General features: G+C 43.9%; 1 protein-coding gene across 1 annotated transcript; it reads right to left on the bottom strand.

The window, feature by feature from the left end:
• Positions 1 to 253: 253 nt before the first annotated feature.
• On the bottom strand, positions 254 to 18,225 carry Tm4sf4 (transmembrane 4 L six family member 4). Its single transcript, XM_051157183.1, has 5 exons — positions 17,783 to 18,225; positions 17,001 to 17,090; positions 9,485 to 9,621; positions 3,850 to 4,039; positions 254 to 277 (listed from the first exon to the last, which is right to left on the bottom strand). Exons 1-5 carry the CDS (start codon positions 17,954 to 17,956, stop codon positions 260 to 262), a joined length of 609 nt encoding a protein of 202 aa, XP_051013140.1. The 5' UTR covers positions 17,957 to 18,225; the 3' UTR covers positions 254 to 259.
• Positions 18,226 to 21,605: the final 3,380 nt, after the last annotated feature.

The raw sequence follows: 21,605 nt of genomic DNA, 5'->3' as shown, positions 1-21,605 counted from the left end.
AGTGACTTTTATAATGGGAAATCATGAAAAATATGCTTTGAACTTATTCAGGAAAAGGGGAGCTAATTTGTAAAGTTTTTTTTTTAAAACAAAAACAACCCCACCAAATTTCTAGGGTGAGCAAAGTTGTTTGGAGAGACAGAAAGGATGCCCCATGCCTCTCAAGTTCTCTCAGTGAAGGAACAGACAGGAATTAGCAACCCATGTGGGCAAGGCTGGGTCTGGAGCATGTCTTCCCACGCGCTGTGCTGTAGACCTATTAGACTGGTCCATCACCCTAGAGGGTAGGAAAAGAAAATGAGTTAAGATTTAGTTCTTCTTCTTCAGTTTGCTCCCTGCTGTAGCCCTCCCCCTCCCCTTTCTTTTGCCTTCTCTTGTCCACTAGAGGTTTACCTACCAAATGCTTTCTACACTTAGCTGGTCTAATTTCAGACTTTGGGTCTGTGGCTTACTTGTTTTCAGTTTCAGGCATGGAAAGCCAGTTTCTCTTTTCTTTTGCATCATTTATTATCAAACACAATTTTGGTGGAAAAAGGCGCTTTGTTGAAAGCCACAATGAATACACAGAGGCGTGAGGACTTGAATCCAGAACCCATGGAGCCTATGCTGCCTTCCTGAGTTTGAAATAGTGAGTGAACAATTATAAGCACCATTTGATGAGTCTCGTGAGTGCAAAAATCAATGTGTCGCTGCTACCCTGCAGCAGACAGAGAGTTGGTAATCTTTAGAGTAGCGCTAATGCATCCATTGTATAGAGACAGGGTACCCGGCCACTAGTCGGCCACCTACCCGGTTCTCACAGCTTTGCTTTTAAGGAACCCTCCTATCTATCATTTTTTAGAGAACACCAGCCTCTGGAGGCTCTCAGCTGGAGTGGACCAAAGTTGCCCTGCACACCTTCTGCATAAGAGAGGCAACGGGTAATTAAGATGCTAAGAAGTCAGCCAGCTTGCTTAAGCCATTTGACCAGCAGATGTGGCAGTGGACTCCTTCCACACTATGCTACGGAGGCAGGGATGATGCCCACAAGAAAAGACTCCTTGTGAGATGTCATTCAGGACCGTGCAGGTATGCACCGATAGACACAGCAATGGTGCTGCACAGTCGACAGATCACTTTCTAAGAGTTCAGAATGGGAGGGGAGACAAAGAGTGACAGCCCACGGACACAGGTGAGAGTGCTCAGTGTGCGTTGTGTGTCCTTTACATTTTCCTGTAGATTTGTTTTCAAAATAAGAAAGTGGGGAGCGGGGTGTGAAAGAAGGAAAGAAAAAGGAAATTCTGATGACTTGTCCTCTGTAGTCAGTTTTCCTGTACCCTTATGCAGAAAACCATCATTCTGCCCGTTGTCTTTCCACTATCAGTCCTTATATCTCCAAAATACAGTCTTGGCAAACTGAGCAGTGAGGAGACTGCAGATTCTGAGTATGCTTTTAAATGAGAAGATCTCCTTAGATTTAGTGAATGATTACTATCTCCCTAAGAAGCAATTCTATTCTTAGTAAATATGGAAAGAAAAAACTTTACCTTCCAGATAAAATATGACTATCAGTTTAGCTGGCTTGGGAAGTGGTCATTCATTTTGAATGAACTGTGAGATTTAAATGTTCAATATTCTTATAGATTTACTTGTTTTTGTTTTGTGCCTATGGGCATTTTGCCTGTGGAATGTATGTGAGCTACTTCTGTGCTTGGTGCAGGACAGGCCAAAGGAAGGTATTAGATCCCTTGATGTTCCACATGGGTGCTGGGAATCAAACCTGGATCTTCTGGAAGAGCAGCCAGTGCTCTTAACCACTGAGCCGTCTATCTGGCCTTCTTAATTGCTATCACACACAAAAAAATTGTTGGTAACCAGCCTTTCCAGTTATTTAAAGATTGAAAAAAAAATCAGGCGTGGTGATGTCAGGAGCTGGGGGCAGGCAGATCTCTATGAGTTTTAGACCATCGTGGTCCACAGCCAGGGTGAGCCCTTGTCTCAAAAAACAAAACAAAACAAATAAGCAGCACAAAATATATGAAACTCTCCAGAAAATTGTAATAGTTGGTGCTGTTAGTTACACAGGCATTTTGTTGTTCATGTGGGGAAATTTTATTTACTATATATGCATTTGAAATTTTTTACTTATTATTATTATGTTAAATGTGTGCATATGTGTAACTCTGTGTGTGTGAGGGGGTCTAAGCATAACTTTCAGGAGTCACTTTTCTCCTTCCATATGTGCTCTGGGAATTGAAATCAGACTTGTATTTAAAAACGTTTTTGTTTATTACATTTTAACCATTTTATTCATTATTAGTTATTTCTGTGTTGCTTGAAGGGACACCATTGAACAACTATGGGAGTTGGCTGTATCCTTCCTCTACATGGGACCTGTGGATTGAGCTCAGGTTACCAGGCTTGGCAGCAAGTGCCTTTACCCACTGAGCCATCTTGCCAGCCCAGATTTTCTATATTTTCAAAGCAATATATGATCATTAATTTTTGCAATACTATCGTTTAGAAGGTGTGACTCGCGTAACCGTCTCGCCAGCAAGAACGACGCGGCACACGTACAGGATCCTTCTGCAGCAAAGCTTTAATGCATCTTGAGAGGGAGAGCATAAGCTTACAGCGAGTAAAATGGAGACCCCAAACTGAAGAAACCCATCCCTTATATAGGACACTGTCCTCCGCTTAGGATGTGTCAGTCCCTGGTTGGCTGTTGCTCATCGGGCGAGATGACGCCATGGGAGAGGCAGAGCGCAACAAGTGGAAGGTCAGTCTTCATTTAAAATAATTCTGACTCAGCACTTTTTATTGGCTTTTTTTCTATTCATAGTTACTATTCTTATTTTTGTAATTGTATACTTTTTATTATTTAATTTATTAATAATTTATTAATATATTATAATATAATTTATTATTTAATATGTAGGTTTTACATTCTATTTTCAAATGACCTCCCCAACACACTCATGCAGGGAGCTGCTCGTGGAGCCTCATGTGTGCTAGGAAAACACTTTGCAACGGGCTGGTCTACCAATACCTTCAGCCTAGTCTTTTCAATGTTATAGTTTTAGGGAGAATATTTTTTTTTAACATATGGCAAGTAAAATAATTTTACAAGACTGGGAGGACATGTTTATGCAGTGAGACTCTGGGAGAAACTGGATAAGTAGAAGGGGAACAAGAAAGACTTTCCAGGCCCCGTCATGTATGTTTGTGTATGTATCTTCACAACACAGACACACACACACACACACACCATTTGTTTATTTGAAATGTGAAAAAAATTACTGTTCTATTTCATGTCTTAATCTGTTTATAATAAATGTGTGTAGCTATATAATTGATCTAATTTGGTTATGTGTTGAATTAATCAGATTATTTTATTATCTATAGGTTTTTAAAAAATATATTTTATTATTGATATTTAAGATGCAATTTAGGAAATCACATTGACTACTTTCCTTTTTTCTCTTATTGTATCAGAAATTGTTTAGCCTCTACATTGATCGTCTTCATGTGAGGAGGTGCGTGCTCTAGGCTAGATGTAATGTACTCTGCAAGAACATGCCCTTCTGGAAAACACTTCCTTAAAGCCCTTCAGTACACACACTCACACACATGCACACGCACATGCACACACACACACACATACAGAGCTATGTGTGGGGCTGGGGAGTGTGGTCAAATTACTCAGTAAGTGTGCAATAATATAACTCTGCTGTTCGTACAAGCTTGTGGGGTCCCCAGAGTGGCCAGCTTTTCCCTAGGCAGCCATACCCGCTATCCCTCATCTCATGGTGATAGTGGCCTGACTTGGCCTCTTTTGCTGTGAGAAGAGACAGCGGGATCCTGACTTACCCCACAGCAGCCACAGCACTGGCAGTCTCCACAGAGGGTTCCCAGGAGGCCATTGATCACCTGGATGGCACAGAGAACCATCTGGACCCCTCCGATGACCAGGAGAATGGAGAAGAGGGTCAGATTCCAAGGGACCACATCACCGGGCTGATTGCACTTGTCCCACAAGGCTTGATCATTAAGATAATCACTGCAGGTGACAGGGATGAAGGGAGGAAGGAGACATTTGTCAAGTGTATGTGATTACCTGGACTAGAAGGTTTGCATTACTATTCTCTTGTGCAAGACAAGCTCTATGAAGAAATGCCCTGTAGTAACAATGAACAGAATCCTGGCACACTTCACCAGGTACATCCTCCTCGTAGGACCTGTGAGGACCCAAATATGAGTGGTTTATAAACACCTGTAAACTCCAGCTACAGGGCACATGGTGCTTTCTTCTGGCCTCTACAGGTACCTATGCTCACATGCAGACACCTCTATGATTTGCTCTTTAAAAAAAAAAAAAAAGGACTAGATTTTAAGCAAATTGTAAATATAACTCAAATATATATTTTTTGTTAGCATACAGGAATTCCACACAGGAAACGACTTACACTTTGCGTGCACTTTGACTCAAGAGGCACTGTAGTGTTTCCATCTTACTTTATCTTTGGAGGGAGAGCTTGTTGTAATCTAAAGGCGAGATCTCTTGAGGGAGGCATAGGAAGTAGGGTGCCGTAGAGACAGCAGGTAGAAGCTGTGGGGTCACAGGACTTCCTCTTACATGTTGACAGCTGCACACTGGCCCTTTTGTCTTCCTTTACTGTCTTCCATTTTTCAGGACCTCAGTGGAAAAGACCCTCTTACTTTTAGGTCTTTCTGATGATCTCTGCCTCTTAGGAAATTGTGAGTCCACCATACTGTTTACTATATACATTTTGGAAGTTCTTCAAAATGAAAGAAGAAGCCTTGGGGCTTAGTAGAAGAACAGAGGAAGCTAAGAGAAGAAACTACTTTGCTTTTTTTTTTTTTAAACAACAACAACAAAAGAGTCTTGTATAACTGGGAACAGAACCCAGGGTCTAGTGAATGCTTGGCACTATTCTGTCATTGAGCTACACCCCAGCCTTGTTTTGTGTTTCATTTAGGAATGGGACATTGCTCATGCTGCCAACTTTGATAAGTGCAGAGGCTGCTGGGCAGCCTTATACTACTCTGTAAACTGGATTTGAATAACATTATTGGGCACCCTGTGGGAATATTGTTAATCTTACACGTGCAAATAAGAACAAGGCATTTATATCAGTGCATAGCATACAGCAAGTGAGCAATAAATATTAATTAATGTTGTCGTTATTTCACTTAGTCTATAGAAAGAGCATTGGTGTTCTTGTAAATTCAGATGGAACTAGCTTTAGATCTAGACATCCTGCTTACTAGGTAAATTATTCATCACCTAAGTTAGTTACTGTTCCTTGTCATCATCAGTTCTGCTGTCTGTGACATAGAATTCAGAGATACTACACTTCTTCCATTGTATTTCTTTTACTTCAACCATTTCTCTAGTTGTTCCTTTCCTTAAACTTTTGTTAGTTCATTTTTTTGTTTTGTTTCTAGGCAGGGTCTCTTTATCTGTCCTGGCTACCCTGGAACTGGCTACATAGACCAAGTTGGCCCCATACTCTCAGAGATCCTTCTGCCTCTGCCTTTTGAGTGTTGAGATTAAAGATATGTGCCATCACGTCTGGCCTCATCCTGTGATTTTAATGAATAATCATACTTCTATAACTTCTCAAATGAGGGTTTCTGTAATGGTAAAAGAACTTGCTTAGGAATTTTGCAGAAGTAAACCAAATCCGCACATTTCCACTTACTAACTTCAACTTCATAACCTCCAAAATAGGTGTCTTTGTTCTGTCAGAGAATACTTACTGAAGGTTGCCTCTGTGCAAGCATTGTACGTCAGGGAACATCTCCTTGTGACAGGAAAGATGGGGACCTTCAGTGCCAATGACCTGCTCAGATACTGCTGTTCATGCACTGAACACTCCCTATGCTGGGTATGAGAACATGTAGCAAGGACATACATTCTTCCTTTAGGGGTGTATCGTCCCAAAGAAGAAGAGAAGCAAATGGGCAAAGAATGACAGCACATGGGTGCAGGGGCTCAGAGAGAGGTAAGCCTGGAATGCAGGCATGCCATCCCACTCTTACCCTCACTGCATCTCCTCCCTCATCCCTGTCCTAGCACAAAAGGAGCAGGAGGAGCTTCTCTTGAAGAGATGGCACCACACTGGCCACACAAGGGGGACCCCATTTCCTTCCTCAGGTCCTGTTGCCTCACAGATGTTGCCAGTGTGGGGCCCCAGAGGGACCCCTATTCAAGACGCCTGAGGAAAAACGGGGGCCCAAAAGGCTTGATCTAGGGGCCAAGCTGACTCCACCATGGGCTTCAGAACAGGCCTCAGTCCTTCTTCCTCAGAAATGAGCTCAACAGTCACTGGAAATGCTGCAGAGAATGGGCAGCTAACGAGAGACAGCCTGACCACCGGGCCAGAGGAAGGTCAGATTGCTTAAGGTTGGCTTACTGCTAGTTTAATTGCTTAAAGAAGATTTACTGCTGGTCTGGACATCTCCTGCCTTACAATTAACTCATGACTGCTGACTAGGGTCATGCACATTTACTCAGCTTGCCCAGGCTTTCTAGTTGGAATGCTCTGATCATGTTAAAGATTGCTTATCCCCTTGGAATGCTGCCTTGGAATGTGTCTCTAAAAAGAGCCTGTGAGCTCACCTCAAGGTCACCGTTGTGTCTAAGTGGTGACTCCAGCATGCTGGATTTCTGCAGAATAAACACTCTTTGTTGCTTGTACACTATTTGAATTTGGGGTCTTTTTGTCAGCACGTTCAGTACTCTAACACCAGGTCCATGCTCCATGGTCCAGGGCCCTCTCATCCAGAAGTAATGCAGCATTGGGACTGTACCTGCTCCCTGGATTTCTGAGACCCTGACCTTGAGAGCATGAGGGGAGACAAAGGCCTGAGCATGTGGTGAGAGTCAGGTGGCCCCACAAGCCTAGCCACCAAGGCCTACTGCTCTGTCTCAGCAGAAGCTCAGGAACTGTGGAGGTACTTTATGAATATTATGCTATTTGAGTCTCACTGGAGCCTGTGGGATGGACCTGGTTGTCACTTCAGTTTCACAGAGGAAGACACGGGAGATAAGTGACAGTAATCTTGGTTACAGTGCAATAGACATAATTGAGAATCCAGGCTAAATGGTTAATTGCATTTGGTTCTGGGTCCAGCCATCACGTGGAAGTGTATGCCTGGTACCCAGCTCTTACCTTCCGCAGAAGAACAGCAGTAAAAAGTGTGTTGTGTGGATCCCTTTCCCTGAACAGTTAACACTTGCCCAATGTGCTTCCTCCTTCACCCTTCTCAGTGGCTATGGGTCAAGGCTGTGGGGTGGTCCACAGTCTCATAAAGGAAGAACTGAGTTAGAGGAAGTTCTACCCAAAGGAAAGAAAGCAGAAGTGTCTCCTAATGGTTCATTTTCCCCTAGGATGTTTCTCTGATATGGATCTGTGGCAAATAAAATTTACTCGTTGCTTCTTTAATATAATCAGTAAATGTTTCCATGAAAAACAGTGCTACCTTGCTCAGTATTGAGAGAAGATGGATTTTATAATCCAAGCTGGAGTCTCAGAGGCCACCTTGGTAACATTTGCCTTTTCTCCTCACTTCTGATCCTAGGTAATTTCTTCTTGTACAGTGAACAGAGATGGGAGAATTCTGAGTTCCTGTTCCTTCCAGCAATGGTGATGCTGGGCTGTTTTCACTATGAAACTATCTGACACTGTTGATGAATGAGGGGTCTGTCACTGTGAGGAACAGATGGAGTGACACAAGATGAGAACGTGCACCAGAAGCAGCTGCGAGGTGGGGGGAAGGGCGAGAACAGGCCTCACCCGAAGCACAAACACACAGCACTGTGAAACATGCTTTCCTGCTTCTATCATAGTCAACATTTCTGGTGTTATCTACAGGGGCAATGGTCACTCTCCTGACCTGGGTCATTGATCTCATTCTATCCCAGGCAGGACAGCAGGACATGAGTTTACCTATTCTAGGGGAGGGTGAGAGGTCTTACCAGTCAGAACCACTGGGGTGTTGTATTGCTTTGGGGTGGCACTTTGCCCCTATTGTGTTTCCCTTTCTCTAGCCTTTGTTTTTGACACAGCCCTTAGGTTAATTGACATTAAGTTCATGGAGGGCAATGCTCTTCACACAGCAGAACACAATACTGCAGGAGTGCTGCTGGTGGAAGCAACAGCAGAAGGGCCCTTCAGGAAGGCATAATCCACTGCTTTCCTGACTCATCCTGACCTGTCCTAGGGGAGAGATGGAGCTTTTGACAAAACACCTCATGAGAAGGCTCAGCCTGATGGTGACTGAATTCTATGTTCCTCAAGCCAACCTCATGCTGATGGAATCTCAACAGTTTGCTGCAATATATGAGGGCTTTCCACAGTAAAAGAAACAATTTGGAGTCACTACCTGCAATGTGAAGATGACAGAGATCTTTGCTTGTTTAATTATGAGAATAAGGGTGGGGCACTTAATAGCAGCGGACATACCAAGTCCATCAGACCAGAGCCAGTGCCTCCCAGCTCCCCAGTCTGCAGATAGTTCTTGAAGTTCCTAAGGATTTCATTGTAAATGAACAAACTAGAGTTAATACAGCTATCCCTCTGCATGTTCAGGCTCTGCTTTTGTAAATTTGGTCATAAATAGCTGATAAAATTCCATCTGTAATGAACATGCCATTGTCCTCTAAGCAAAAGAGTGCATCAGTTGTTTGCATTGCATTTACATTGCCTCAAGTATTATAAACAATATGAAAATACTGTGCGAGTCTGTGCAAGGCACTGGCATACCAATAGCTACAGATGTTCTGGAGCTTCCATAGGTGATGAAGGACAACGGTTTATTGGTATACTATGGAGTTTTGTTTTGCTTTCTTTCTAATGGACCCAGTCTCTAAGTGCTAGATGATCCAACAGCCACACTTTCTGAGTCCCAAGTATATTCAGTCGGTGTGTAAAATAGAGGGTCTGAGATAATGAACAAATGAAAAATGGTTCAAGCTTCACAAAGGATAGAGTGTAGTTATCAAACAGAACATCTACCACAATGGAAATGTTCTATGTTTTTGCCACTCAGCACAGTAGCTACAAGCTGCAAAGAACCGGTGCATACTTGAAATATGGCTAGAATTGTGGAATTAGATTCAGTACTGTAGAATTCATCCATTCTGCTAGGACTGTCACTGTGGTGCCCTATGTGGTGGGTAGATCCTGTTTATCCTTCGGAAGTTCTGCCTTGTGGTCCTAGCTACACTCCCTAAGAACAAAAATATAAATACAACTTGCTAATGTTTGGAGGTGAGTTGGACACAACAAATTTCCTCTCTACAGCCAAAGCATCCTTGTCCAGTTATTCCTCTTGTGACTGTGAAAAGGACAGTCAGAAATGAAAGCCACTCAACTTCTCTTAACCACACAGCCAGCTTTGTCTTGAGGCGGCAGCATGTTGAGAGTACACAATGAGGAGCCCATGACGTCATGATCACTGGACAGCCGAGCCTTACCCGTCATGGAAGGGGTATCCCCAGGTGTTATTGCTCATGAGGCATTTAGGACCCTTGTTGATGGAGACCGCCGAGACGATAAATGAGTATCCAGCACCCAAGAATCCAATCACAGCAAACAGTGTGGAGGTGAACATCTGGAGGGGAAGAGAAACAACAAAGGTCTTAGGCCACGCATGGATAATTTATGTACAGTTACACCATTCAGCATACCTGCCTGGCCTGATGCTAAACATGACGGCTGTAGGGTGGGAACCATTTGGTATTTCAGGCAAGACTTACAGCTCTTTCAGGATGGAGCTTTGTGTCGTATGTCCCCCCCCTTTTTTTTACTGCACTCTCATTATTTCATTTATTCATTGTTTGAGGAAAGCAACACTGTCTCATACACAAAGATGTATACCTATAATCCATGCTCTTGGAGGTGGAGGCAGCGGAATCATAAATTTAAGGCCATTCTTGCCTATATAGCAAAGTTAAACTAGCTTGGCACACATGAGACTCTGTCTAGAGAAAAAGTGAAAATTATTTTGAGAGGATGTTCACTTATAATTTTCAACTAGACCGTGAGAAGGTAATGACAGAGAGTGACACAGATGAAAACATCCCCACTGATGCAAATGAGATTTCAGGCTAACAGATGCCATCAACAAGAGGATACTGTGCCCTTCTATCAAAGTGTAACCATTTGAACTTCTACTAGATCACCTCTGCCAATAATGTCTGGATGAGACCTGATAGGCTGTGGTCATATGGTGGGGGAGGAAGTCCCCTTCTGTCAGCGGTCTAGTGGAGGGGAATAGGGCAGAAGACGGAGGGAGGGTGGGAATGGGAAGATGCAATTGAGGGTATAACAATGGAGATGTAATCTGAATAAATTATAATAAATTAAAAAAATAAAGTAAATTGTATATGGCTTGAAAAGTAAAAAGAGAAAAATAGAGAAGAAATTAACTTTAATGATGTATTTGTTTAATTTTACATATTTAATATATTACCATTTGAACATGTAATCAGTATAAAATATGGCTTTTTGTATAAGTTCTCTGGTATATAGTTATATTTTGCATAGATTAGGCACGATCCACCTTCTCAGTAGCCTCATGTGGCTATCATGTCCAACAACCTTTATCTGGGTTATCTGAAGTTTTTGGCTGTAAAAGTTTTAAAGTTCATGGATCTAGTGTTCATCGACACCACGGCAGCAATGCTTCCTTTCACGAAGGAAGGACCTGCAACAGTGAGAGGAATGTGCTCGTTCTTAAGTAAATAGATGTGCTTTATTCTACTATACAATGCATCTGGGAAAATGGGGCCTCGGGTGACAGAAAACTGTAAGTACTATGTTCTGTTTTTGAGTTCCAGTTTGAAATACCCCATCATAAAATAAATAAAACAAACACTCTAATTTTCATAATTGGACAGACTAGGTGAATCACATAAAAGAAGGTGTATTTTACATTAATGCTGCTTTAATTTGTATCACATAAAAGTGTTTTTAAAAGTTGTTAAGTTCACTAATGAGGCATATGGCATTTAAACTTTATTCTTACTGCTCTGAAAACAGGATCTCACTGTGTAGACCAAACTGCTCTAGAACTCACAAAGATCTACCAGCACCTGCCTCTCTCAAGTGCTGGATTAAAAGCCCGTGCCACCAAGCCCCAGGCAGATATACCTGTCCGAAAACCAACATGGGTTATGTCCCATTTATCACAGGCTTTATGCTAAAACGTATTTTATTAAAATGGAATTCGCTGAGATAAAATGAAATATGTTAGGGTAGCCACTCTCCAACTGGTACTCTCTAAAGGGAATGGGCAGCCTCCGAGGCGATGCCTTTTGAGTGCAGCTCTGCCTCCAGACTTTGGAGTCCAGGATGGACCATTCATCCTAGCTTTTGCGACTTGCTTTAGCTCTCTGAAAGGAATAAACAGAAAAGAGGAGCACAAATGTATGGGTATGAGCTACCGGTAGCAGGAGCCCGGTCTGAGTCCTGGCTCCTCCCACTTGACCTTGAGAAGTTAACCATTCTTTCTCACTTCCTCTTCTGTATAACAGGGTTCAATAATAATAATTAATGAGTAAGAGGACCTGTTCAGTCATGACTTGTGACCCCTCTAGAAGAACCAGATATTTCTCAGGGTGAGTGGGAGCTACTAAAGGATGCCCAGCATGCCATTCACTGATAAGACACGGGGGTCTTTTGTGGTTATTCTTAGGAAACTTCTGTGACACTATAATACACTGCACACAGTAGTATTAGTACATAACAATTGGTTATTATTATGCTATAATATTTTCATTGTACTAACCACACTTCACTTCCTACAAACACAAAATGCAAAAATCTAGAGAGAAAACCAAAAGCAAACAGATTTCTTCTCAGATGGTCGTTCTAGAAACACACTCTATGCTGTACCACTGAATGACACTCCCACACACACATTCTGTTCATACTGCTAAGCATGCATGGACACATCGTATGGTATAAACGCCTTCCTTGAAAGAGATAAGAAAGTCCTGTAATCAGAGGCCTTCTAAGTCACCCCCTGCCAGCTTTATGACCTCCTTGTCAGGGTCCAGTGATAATTGATCCAAGGTCTGTCATTGCTCAGAGTGTCTTTGTGTGAATATATGCACACATGTATGCATACAAGTGTATATGTATAGACATATATCCAAATATATATGGCCAGAACACATGGAACGGACATTGGAGCTGGAAGGGGAGGAGAGGCGCATGGCCTGGGGATGAAGTATTTACAGTGTTGGGCAATGGCGTGTGTTAGAGAAAGACCTCTGGCGGGCACAGCCCTTCCTACTTGATGAATATTCTAAGAGACCTATGGGGGCTACCTGAAGTCGGTTCTCCTGTTCTCACTCCTTCCTTCCCTGCTTTCTCTCCAGGCTAGCCTCCTGAGTGCTGGGATTGCAGGGTACAGCAAGCCAAACCGTTTTCTTTCTTCTCTTAAAACAGCAGTGTAGTGTATGTTCTGCCTTGGCTCTGCTTGAGAAAGCTATGTGGGCTACAATCAGGAACTTAATGTACAGACTGGGTTTCCTCCTTTTTTTTTTTTTTTTTATTTTGAGACAGGGTTTCTCTGTGTAGCCATGGCTGTTCTAGACTCGCTTTGTAGACCAGGCTGGCCTTAAACTCTGCCTCCCCAGTGCTGGGATTAAAGGCGTATGTCACCATGGCCGCCCAGCGGGTTTCCTCACTTATAAAATGGCAACTTTATTGTGACTCAAAGGGCTTTTGTGAAGAATAAGCCTGAGAAAGTATGGAAACCCTCTGACCTTTCTCTTGGTATTCCTTACTGTATTGACCTAGCAATATTTAGCCAGGCTTTGTATGTCCTTGACACCGGAATGCACATCTAAAACTTCTCTTCCTTTTCCTTCCAATAATGCTGCAACCCCTTTCTCTAATTCTGGTAATGTCTTCACAAAAGTAAACAACTGTCATTGCCATAACCCATTTTACAGCAGGGCATTTTGCTTTTCTGTTTTGTTTCAAATTTTTGGTATGCTGGGGATTAAACCTAGTGGTTTATACATGGTAGCTATTCCTAGCCAAAAGAAAAGAAAAAAAAGAAAAAAATATGATTCTTAAAGAGTAGAGAGCAGTGAAGAAATGTAGATCCGAACTTTAGCTTCTTAGTTCCTGATCAGCCTTTAAAAGCATTGCCTTTCTTAACTTTCTTTCCACCTGGCTGCCGGCCATTCACTGGAAGGACTAGAGAGCTAATTATCCAGGAGCTGCCTGTAGGGGGCAGTGGTGAGCTGAGCCCAAGAAGTGCTGACTCGATCGCACACAGATTGCCTTACGATGAGACCAAGATCTTTCTTCAAAAAGTCAAGCAGATTGCCCTGCCTGGGGTGGGGACGTAGGGATTTATTGACTGATACGGTTAAGAATGGTGAAATAACTGCCTTGCCTGCAGCTATCTCCTTACCAATCTGCTTTCCATCCCATTATTAAAGACACTCAACTTTGAGTCGAGTCCAAGGTTTCTAAATGGTCCTTTACTAACCCGAACAAGCTGATCAAATTAATTAGTTGTCCCACTGGGCCCTGGGGGATCAACGTTTCTCAAAGATTAAAGAGCTTACAGGGGCCAGTGACCGACCAGACAAGTGAGTAAAGTCGCTGAGACTCTTAGACATGGGAAAAAGAGGCTGTGACCTAAAAACAAACCCAGGACAGAGTTTCAGCAGCCACCCTGAAAGGGACCTGCCTTTATTGATTTCCCAGCTCACTTCAGCCCAGTTTATCAGAAAGAGTTCGAAGTTTTCGGCTGAGCGGTGTGTGTGTGTGTGTGTGTGTGTGTGTATGTGTGTGTGTGTGTGTGTGTGTGTGTGTGTGTGTGTGTGTGTGTGTGAGAGCGGGGGGTGGAGGGAGAGACAGGGAGAGAGAGAGGGAGGGAAAGACAGGGAGAGGGAAGAAGAGAGAGATTATGATTTAAGTGATTTCAAGGTTGTTTACAGCTCACAGGTTCATTTTATTACCATGTCCTGCTGCTTTTACCTTCCAATTCCTGCTTTTAAAAAATTTTTTTTATTTTATTTAATTTATGTGTGCTGGTGTGAGAGTGTCAGATCTTGGAGTCAAAGACAGTTGTGAGCTGCCATGTGGGTGCTGGGAATTGAACCCCGGTCCTTTGGAAGAGCAGGCAGTGCTCTAAACCACTGAGACATCTACTGGATGACAAGAATGGTGCAGGTTCAGTTAACATTTGAAGAATGTTCTAGAAAAACATAACCATGCCAGAAGGGGTGGGGGAGAGACTACTGCTCTGGTTTCTGCTGTGTTTGCTCCCAGATATTTCTTCTGGCAGGGCTTCCCAGAGCCCCACAGACAACTGGGGCAGTGTCCATTTGTAAGGAAATGCCTTTGAGCATTTACAAAAAATAATTCAGATTGTTACCACTGTAGTACTGCTGCAGCACCTTCCCTGTATTTCTGACAAAAATGTCTGCTCACTACTTTACTTGGTGTTCCAGAGCCTCTGAACAGGAGTGCAACTTTAACGGGGTCCTTGAATTATAAACACTGTCTTGGAGATGGAGAAGGACACTGCCAGGTTCCACAAAGCTGCTTAGCAGTGACAGCACAGGCCATAGCAATAAAGGATAGACCATGGCTGTGCTGTGAGGCCAGGCACATGAGGTTAACTTCCTATTTGAAAAGAAAATGCACGGATGCATTTTTGGGCTCTTATCTTTTAATTAATTAATTAATTATTTTTTGGCTCTCATCTTTTAAAAGTGGTATTTGATTAGAAAACAAACCCATGCAAACCAGGAACCCTTGGTGCTGGCTGTTGAGCACATAGTTGCTGAGGCTTAGAGCCTTGGTTTTCAGTCTGTGCAGCTGGAAGGTAGGATAAGGCCATTCTTTTTTGTTTTTGCTGTTTTTTTGTTTTTGTTTTTCCAGACAGGGTTTCTCTGTGGAACCTTGGCTGTCCTGGAATTCTCTTTGCAGACCAGGCTGACCTTGAACTCACAGAGATCCACCTGCTTTTGCCTCCCGAGTGCTGGGATTAAAGGCGCGCACCACCACTGACTGGCCGACAAGGCCATTCTCAATTCTCTCCAAGGGCAGATCCCAGCTGGAGGCCTCAGGAGCCCTGGTAGATAATATATATTGACCAGACCAAATATTTCAGAACATTTCCCCTCAGCTGTACTGGCAACAACATGACTTTCTTGCTGTACTCCTCATTTAAATATAATGAAATTAAAGTTTTGTATAATACTTTGGGCCTGGATTAACTTCTCCCTGTGGTTGTAGAGAAACCTAGAAACAAACAAGCAAGCCTGTCTGCCCACCCAACCAAACACCCGCCCGCCTGCCTGTTTTGTACTTGTCAGCCATTATCCATTTCTGCTCAGCACCAGAAGTACAAAGACAGATTTTCAAGATAAGGGTTTTCTCTATTTTTATCCAGATTCCTTAATCGCTATTTTTTTTTCAACCTGTTATCTCCAATTTTATCTTCCAAAGGTGACAAATTATAAATGGTCTGATGGGAAAAGGAGTTCCATAGAACCTCCTTTCCTTTGTGGTCAAGCATATGAAAATATTATCAAGTACATGTAATATTTGACACTTTTTATATCAAATGAATTGTCGCTATTTCTTACATTCCTTGTAAATGATGGCTTTAAATGCTGACATGACAGTTTCTCAGTACATATGACCACATTTCAGAAGGGAGATATTCTATGACTTGATGCCATATAAAAAGCTATAGTGTATAACACACAGCTTGGTAAGTACCTTCTTTTTTAGAATAAATCAACAAATGATGCTGAGAAAGAAATGTCAAGGTGGTCTGTTTCAGAGTAGGTAGACAGATTTTCAAGAATTTAAAGTGGTCTTAGGAGTCCCTTTGATGGGAACTTGCACCCTGGGAAGTAGGACGAAGAACATCCTTTACTCCTCATCATCAAGCCCAGGGGCTACCTTCATCATATTTTGCCTCATCACATACCCAAATCCTTAATTGTTTTACAGCCTAACACTTTATTACTTTGTATCACTGTTTTGGAAGAAAAACTGAAATTGTCAGTAAACACGAACACAGTATTATTAAACTTAACCCATCTAATGTCAGTGGTGTTCCTAGAGCTCTGCGTTGTTCTTCCTTTGTTAAGAACGGAAGTTTGAAGGTTCATAAACAGCAAAGACTTATCCCCATCAAAATAAGGATTTCTTTCCTTCCTAAAATGAAAACAACCAGCGGATAAGTGAAAGAAAACATTCTTCGTTGATTGGGCACTCGTATCTCTGGACCAGGGTTTAGCCCATATCTAGGGAATTCCGATCCAACTTGCTTATCTTAACAGTTGGTGACTTGCCCAGTTGCAGAAATGGGACCTGGCCCACATGCTAGCATTCCTTCCTCTCCCCTGGGGATATGAATGCCTCCCTCGTCTCTACCTCACCAACTGAAAGATGGATGGCCACATGAAAAAGGAGGGGAAGCTGAAATCCAGAGGCAGATTCTGGATGGCCATGGGAAATGCAGAGCCTCCATAAACAGTGCCCTTGGCTACGATAACAAAGGGAGCGTAGTGAGCTTATTAGGGAGGAGAATATATCATCTTTTATCCTGCCCCAGGTCTCCTTTAATCATGAGGCAAGCCAGAGCCGGAAGGGGGATATGACTTGTTCAAGTCCTCCTGGCTTCTTTGTGGCAAAGGGAAATCTGTGGCCCCACCTCCGCCTTCTTTCTGTGGCACCATTCCAGTTGTAAAGCTCTGACATCTCTTTGTACTTGTAAAACATCAATGTATCTATACCTGTAATATGAAGGTTGTGGATTTTTTAAAATGTATTTATTCTTACTATTCTGTACTGGTGAGAATTAGAGCTTAATCACGTATCAGATGACCCAAGAAGAGTCTTGGCTGGGGCTGGGTCCTTGTTTGGCACACCCATGCTGCCCAGCACAAGCCAGCAATGAACCCCCTGGAGATACTGGCAGCTGACCCCATAACAACTCACCGCAAATCGCTTTCCACAGCTCTCGTTGCCACAGCATCCACAACAGTCGTTGTTCTTCAAACCCAAGAACACCAGCGCGGGGAAGATCATCTGCCAGCAAGACAAGTGCTCAGAGGGTCTGAGGGAAGCCCATATATATATATATATTTTTTATGCCAGTGTAGAACTCAGGTCTCAGTGGTTTAAGGGGGCCAGGCAAGACCTAACAGCTGGCATGGCTCTTGGGTAGATAGGTGGTTTTGAGTATGGGGATTCCGTTTGTCCTGACTGGGCAACTTCTGGGAAGAGCTGGCATCCCGAGTTTTCATCTAGAGGGTGGGTTAGGGCAAGGATAAAGGACTTCTACTCAGTGTCATAAAAAGCTGGAGGTTCCCACCAGGATTGGAAACAGGGGAGAAGGCAATAGGGAGTTCCTGAATGAGAGCTAGCTGCAGCTTCTGCGCCCCTTCATTCTAAGTCAGTCCATTTGTATGAAGCACTGCGTTTTGTTTTTAAGTCTTATTGGCACTATTTTATTGGACTAAAGCAATTAAGTGGCTATTGGCTTGGGTATCTGGGCTCAAATGTCCTATGGTGATTCCAGCCCAAGCTTGGAGATGAACCATTTAGTAAACTAAGGTTTCCCCATCAGCTAACGGAAAGGGGACATATATTAAGGCACCACTTTTGACCACATAAAGGTTGTTAGCTTTAGAATGGTATCTCATGCAATAAGGACCTAATGAAAAGGACTGGCTCAGAGGACCTCTCCTTTGTGGGAATATAAAGGTTTCTGTACTCACCAAGACTCCACTTCCCAGTATTCCTCCGAAATACCAGACCTCGTCGGAAAGGTGGCTGTTGTCATCTATCACCTTGCCTCCAGGGAAGAACAAAAGAATATTCGCCAGGAGACCAAACACAGCCAGGGGGATGAGGGTGCCCCCCAGGCACTTGGCACAGCCTCCAGTGCACATGCTGGGATGGCTCAGTAAAGCACAGAGACCAAAAGCTCCTCTTCACCACCTGCTGCACGGGTCTCCTCAGGGATTTAGACAGCACGTTCCAGTGGCTTTACCCAGTCCAGTAAGAAATTTGGGACCAACTATCAGAGCTCTGTGAATTGCGTCCTTGGAGTAGCTTCACTTCTCAACTACAGCAGGCCCTCAGTGGCAATGGGCATTTATATCCCTGACCCTCTGTCTGCCTCTCTCTCTTTTTTTCTGCACCCTCATAAATGAGATTACATTCTGCGCAATCGTTCAATTGTTTTTGCCATAGAGACCAATAACCTCTGTTAATAATCCACCAGCACAGACAAGACATTCAGGCTGTTGCAACTGAAGAGAAGCCTGGGAAAGGCAGTGTTCAGCACTGCCCCTTTAATTTCATAAAGCCTCTGTCCAAATAAAGAAGTATTCCCTAGGCATTGCATACATGGCTCTATAATCCACAAACATCCTGATTAGCGTTATGCCTCCGAAGGACTAAGTGATCTGCCTGGCTCTTCTTTGGTCTTGTCCACGGAAAGCGTGAAACACGGGCTCATCCAGACGGGCTTGTTTTCCTTAATACAAAAGTGATTCTACGGCCTTATTGAATATGGCTGAATTCAGGCCTGAGGTTTTAAAAGGATAAAATCAGAACAACTATTTATTTTTTACTGCATGGCTACTGCATTTTTTTCTTTACTTGTTTACTCAATTAGGTAATTAAATACCGCGTTCTTCCCAGCACGTCATAGAATTAGCAAAACCAATTTTTCTAATTGGGTTGCTTGGTTACTTCCTACAGGAATAGAAACCTATGTCTAAGGAGCAGGGCGAGTGAACACTAGCAGAAGAAAGATGTGGACAATGGAGACAGAGAGGAGGTGACTGAACAGCAGTTGCAGTATGGGAGGAAGTAAAACATACACACACCGGAAGTTTTGTCACCTTTCAGGGCACAATTCAATTATTAGCTTGCTTTGTGTCAGTCACTTAGGATGTCTCAGCCACACTTAGCCCAGCTCCACGTGATTCACTGACTTATCCTGGTACTGAGTGATGAATCAGCCAAAGGCCTAAGGTCGGGGAAGAGATTCTTTCTAGCCTTTCACTGACAGGCTAGAGGTTAAAACTAAGAACAATCAGTGAAATGTTTAGGGGTTTGAATAGTTGCTAAATAAAAAGCAAGTGACATGTAATTGTCCATGACAGAGATGGACATGACAGTGTCACTGAGCTCTTGAAGTCAGAGCAGCTGGGACTCCCTGCACAAGAGGAAGCCACACAAACTTCCAGCAGAAATGGGGTGGAGCTCATGAAGCCCCATACCTAGCTGAGGAGCTATTGGCAAGTGATGGCTGCAGGGGGCTGGAGGGAGTCAGTTTCTTCTGGAATTTGCCCCTTGAAGGGCTAGATTCAGTGCACATACAGGAGGCACTAAGTTGACTTTGAGTTTATTTATTCTTTTATTTATTTTGAGACAAGGTAGCTCCATGTAGCTCTGTTTGTCCTTGAACACACTATGTAGACCTGTCTGGCCTTGAACTCACTGAGATCCACCTGCATCTGCCTCCCAAGTGCTGGGATTAAAGGCATGTACCACTATGCCTGGCTTGATTCGTTTGTTTGTTTTAAGAACACATAAAATTGGGAGGGAAAAGTATGGAGTGGGGTGGGATTAGGAGAGGGATCGGAGAGGAGAAAATGAGAGGTGGATTTGATCAAAGCATATATGCATGTATAAGACTGTCAAAGAGCAAATGGGGAATTTTTCTGTAGTTGATGTGTTGAGTAAATTCAATAAAGCAGAGCCAGAGCTCTGAATGGCAGAATAGTTTAGGGACTTAGTTTGATATGTGAATGTAGTACCAGTACCAAGTGCCATTAGCTTTATACCCATTAAAGCGTTCTGTTACAGCTCATCTCTCTTGATCAAAATTCCTTAGCACACTCTTTAGAAAATTTGGAGCTTGCTTATTTCCAAAAGTCTCATGTTATGTGTGTGCTGGCAGAGAGAAGGAAATTTAACCAATAATAAAGGGTGAGATAGTTTGAGTATGATTTGTAGTGTGTGAGGAGCTGGGGGTGTATGTAGGGTGTGAGGAGTTGGGGGTGTATGTAGGGTGTGAGGAGTTGGGGGTGTATGTAGGGTGTGAGGAGTTGGGGGTGTATGTAGGGTGTGAGGAGCTGGGGGTATATGTAGGGTGTGAGGAGTTGGGGGTGTATGTAGGGTGTGAGGAGTTGGGGGTGTATGTAGGGTGTGAGGAGCTGGGGGTGTATGTAGTGTGTGAGGAGTTGGGGGTGTATGTAGGGTGTGAGGAGCTGGGGGTATATGTAGGGTGTGAGGAGTTGGGGGTGTATGTAGGGTGTGAGGAGCTGGGGGGTGTATGTAGGGTGTGAGGGATTGGGGGTATGTAGGGTGTGAGGAGTTGGGGGTGTATGTAGGGTGAGGAGTTGGGGTGTATGTAGGGTGTGAGGAGCTGGGGGTATATGTAGGGTATGAGGAGTTGGGGGTGTATGTAGGGTGTGAGGAGTTGGGGGTGTATGTAGGTGTGAGGGCTGGGGGTATGTAGGGTGTGAGGTGAGTTGGGGGTGTATGTAGGGTGTGAGGAGCTGGGGGTGTATGTAGGGTGTGAGGAGTTGGGGGTGTATGTAGGGTGTGAGGAGCTGGGGGTGTATGTAGGGTGTGAGGAGCTGGGGGTAATGTAGGGTGTGAGGCTGGGGGTGATGTAGTGTGTGCGGTTGGGGGTGTATGTAGGGTGTGAGGAGTTGGGGTGTATGTAGGGTGTGGAGTTGGGGTGTTGTAGGGTGTGAGGAGTTGGGGGTGTATGTAGGGGGTGAGGAGTTGGGGGTATATGTAGGGTGTGAGGCTGGGGGTGTCTGTAGTGGGTGAGGGTTGGGGGTGTCTGTAGGGTGTGAGAGTTGGGGGTCTAGTCGGGTGTGCGGGCGCTGGGGTGTATGTCGGGGTGAGGCGTTGGGGGTCTATGTCGGGTGTGAGGAGTTGGGGGTGTATGTCGGGTGCGGAGTTGGGGGTGTCTGTCGGGTGTGCGGCGTTGGGGGGTATGTAGGGTGTGCGGCGTTGGGGGTCTGTCGGGTGTGCGGCGGCTGGGGGTCTCTGTCGGGTGGGACTGGGCGCGGTGGGGCCTCTCTTATCTTGCCTTTTCTGACCAGAAGAATAATAAACCAGCTATTCTTTGAGTGGAACAATGGACCAACACTGGCATGGATAGCCTTTCATGCCCACGTCACCAAGTGTGAGAATTACTACAAGAGCCATTGGCCTGGAAGAGGCTTGACGTGAGGAAATGGCATGGAGAACTAGAGGACAGAGCTTCACCTTCAGCCCTTTCTGTCTCACAATATGGAGTCACTGCAGATAATACAGGATTTGTCTTAGCCACTGTTCTATTGCTGTGGCGAGACACCATGACCAAGGCAACTTTTACAAAAGAAATCATTTAGTTGGAGGCTCATGTTCACTTTCAGAGGGTAAGTTCATTATCATCATGGCAAGGAACATGGCAGTAAGCATGGCACTGGAATAGTAGCAGAGAGCTACATCTAATTTGGAGAGAGAGAGAGAGAGAGAGAGAGAGAGAGAGAGAGAGAGAGAGAGAGAGAGAGAGAGAGAGAGAGA

The sequence above is a fragment of the Acomys russatus genome, chromosome 15 (assembly GCF_903995435.1).
Source record: "Acomys russatus chromosome 15, mAcoRus1.1, whole genome shotgun sequence".
NCBI lineage: Eukaryota > Metazoa > Chordata > Mammalia > Rodentia > Muridae > Acomys > Acomys russatus.
Note: the sequence above shows the minus strand (reverse complement) of the source record. Positions and strands in the feature narration are given on the sequence as shown.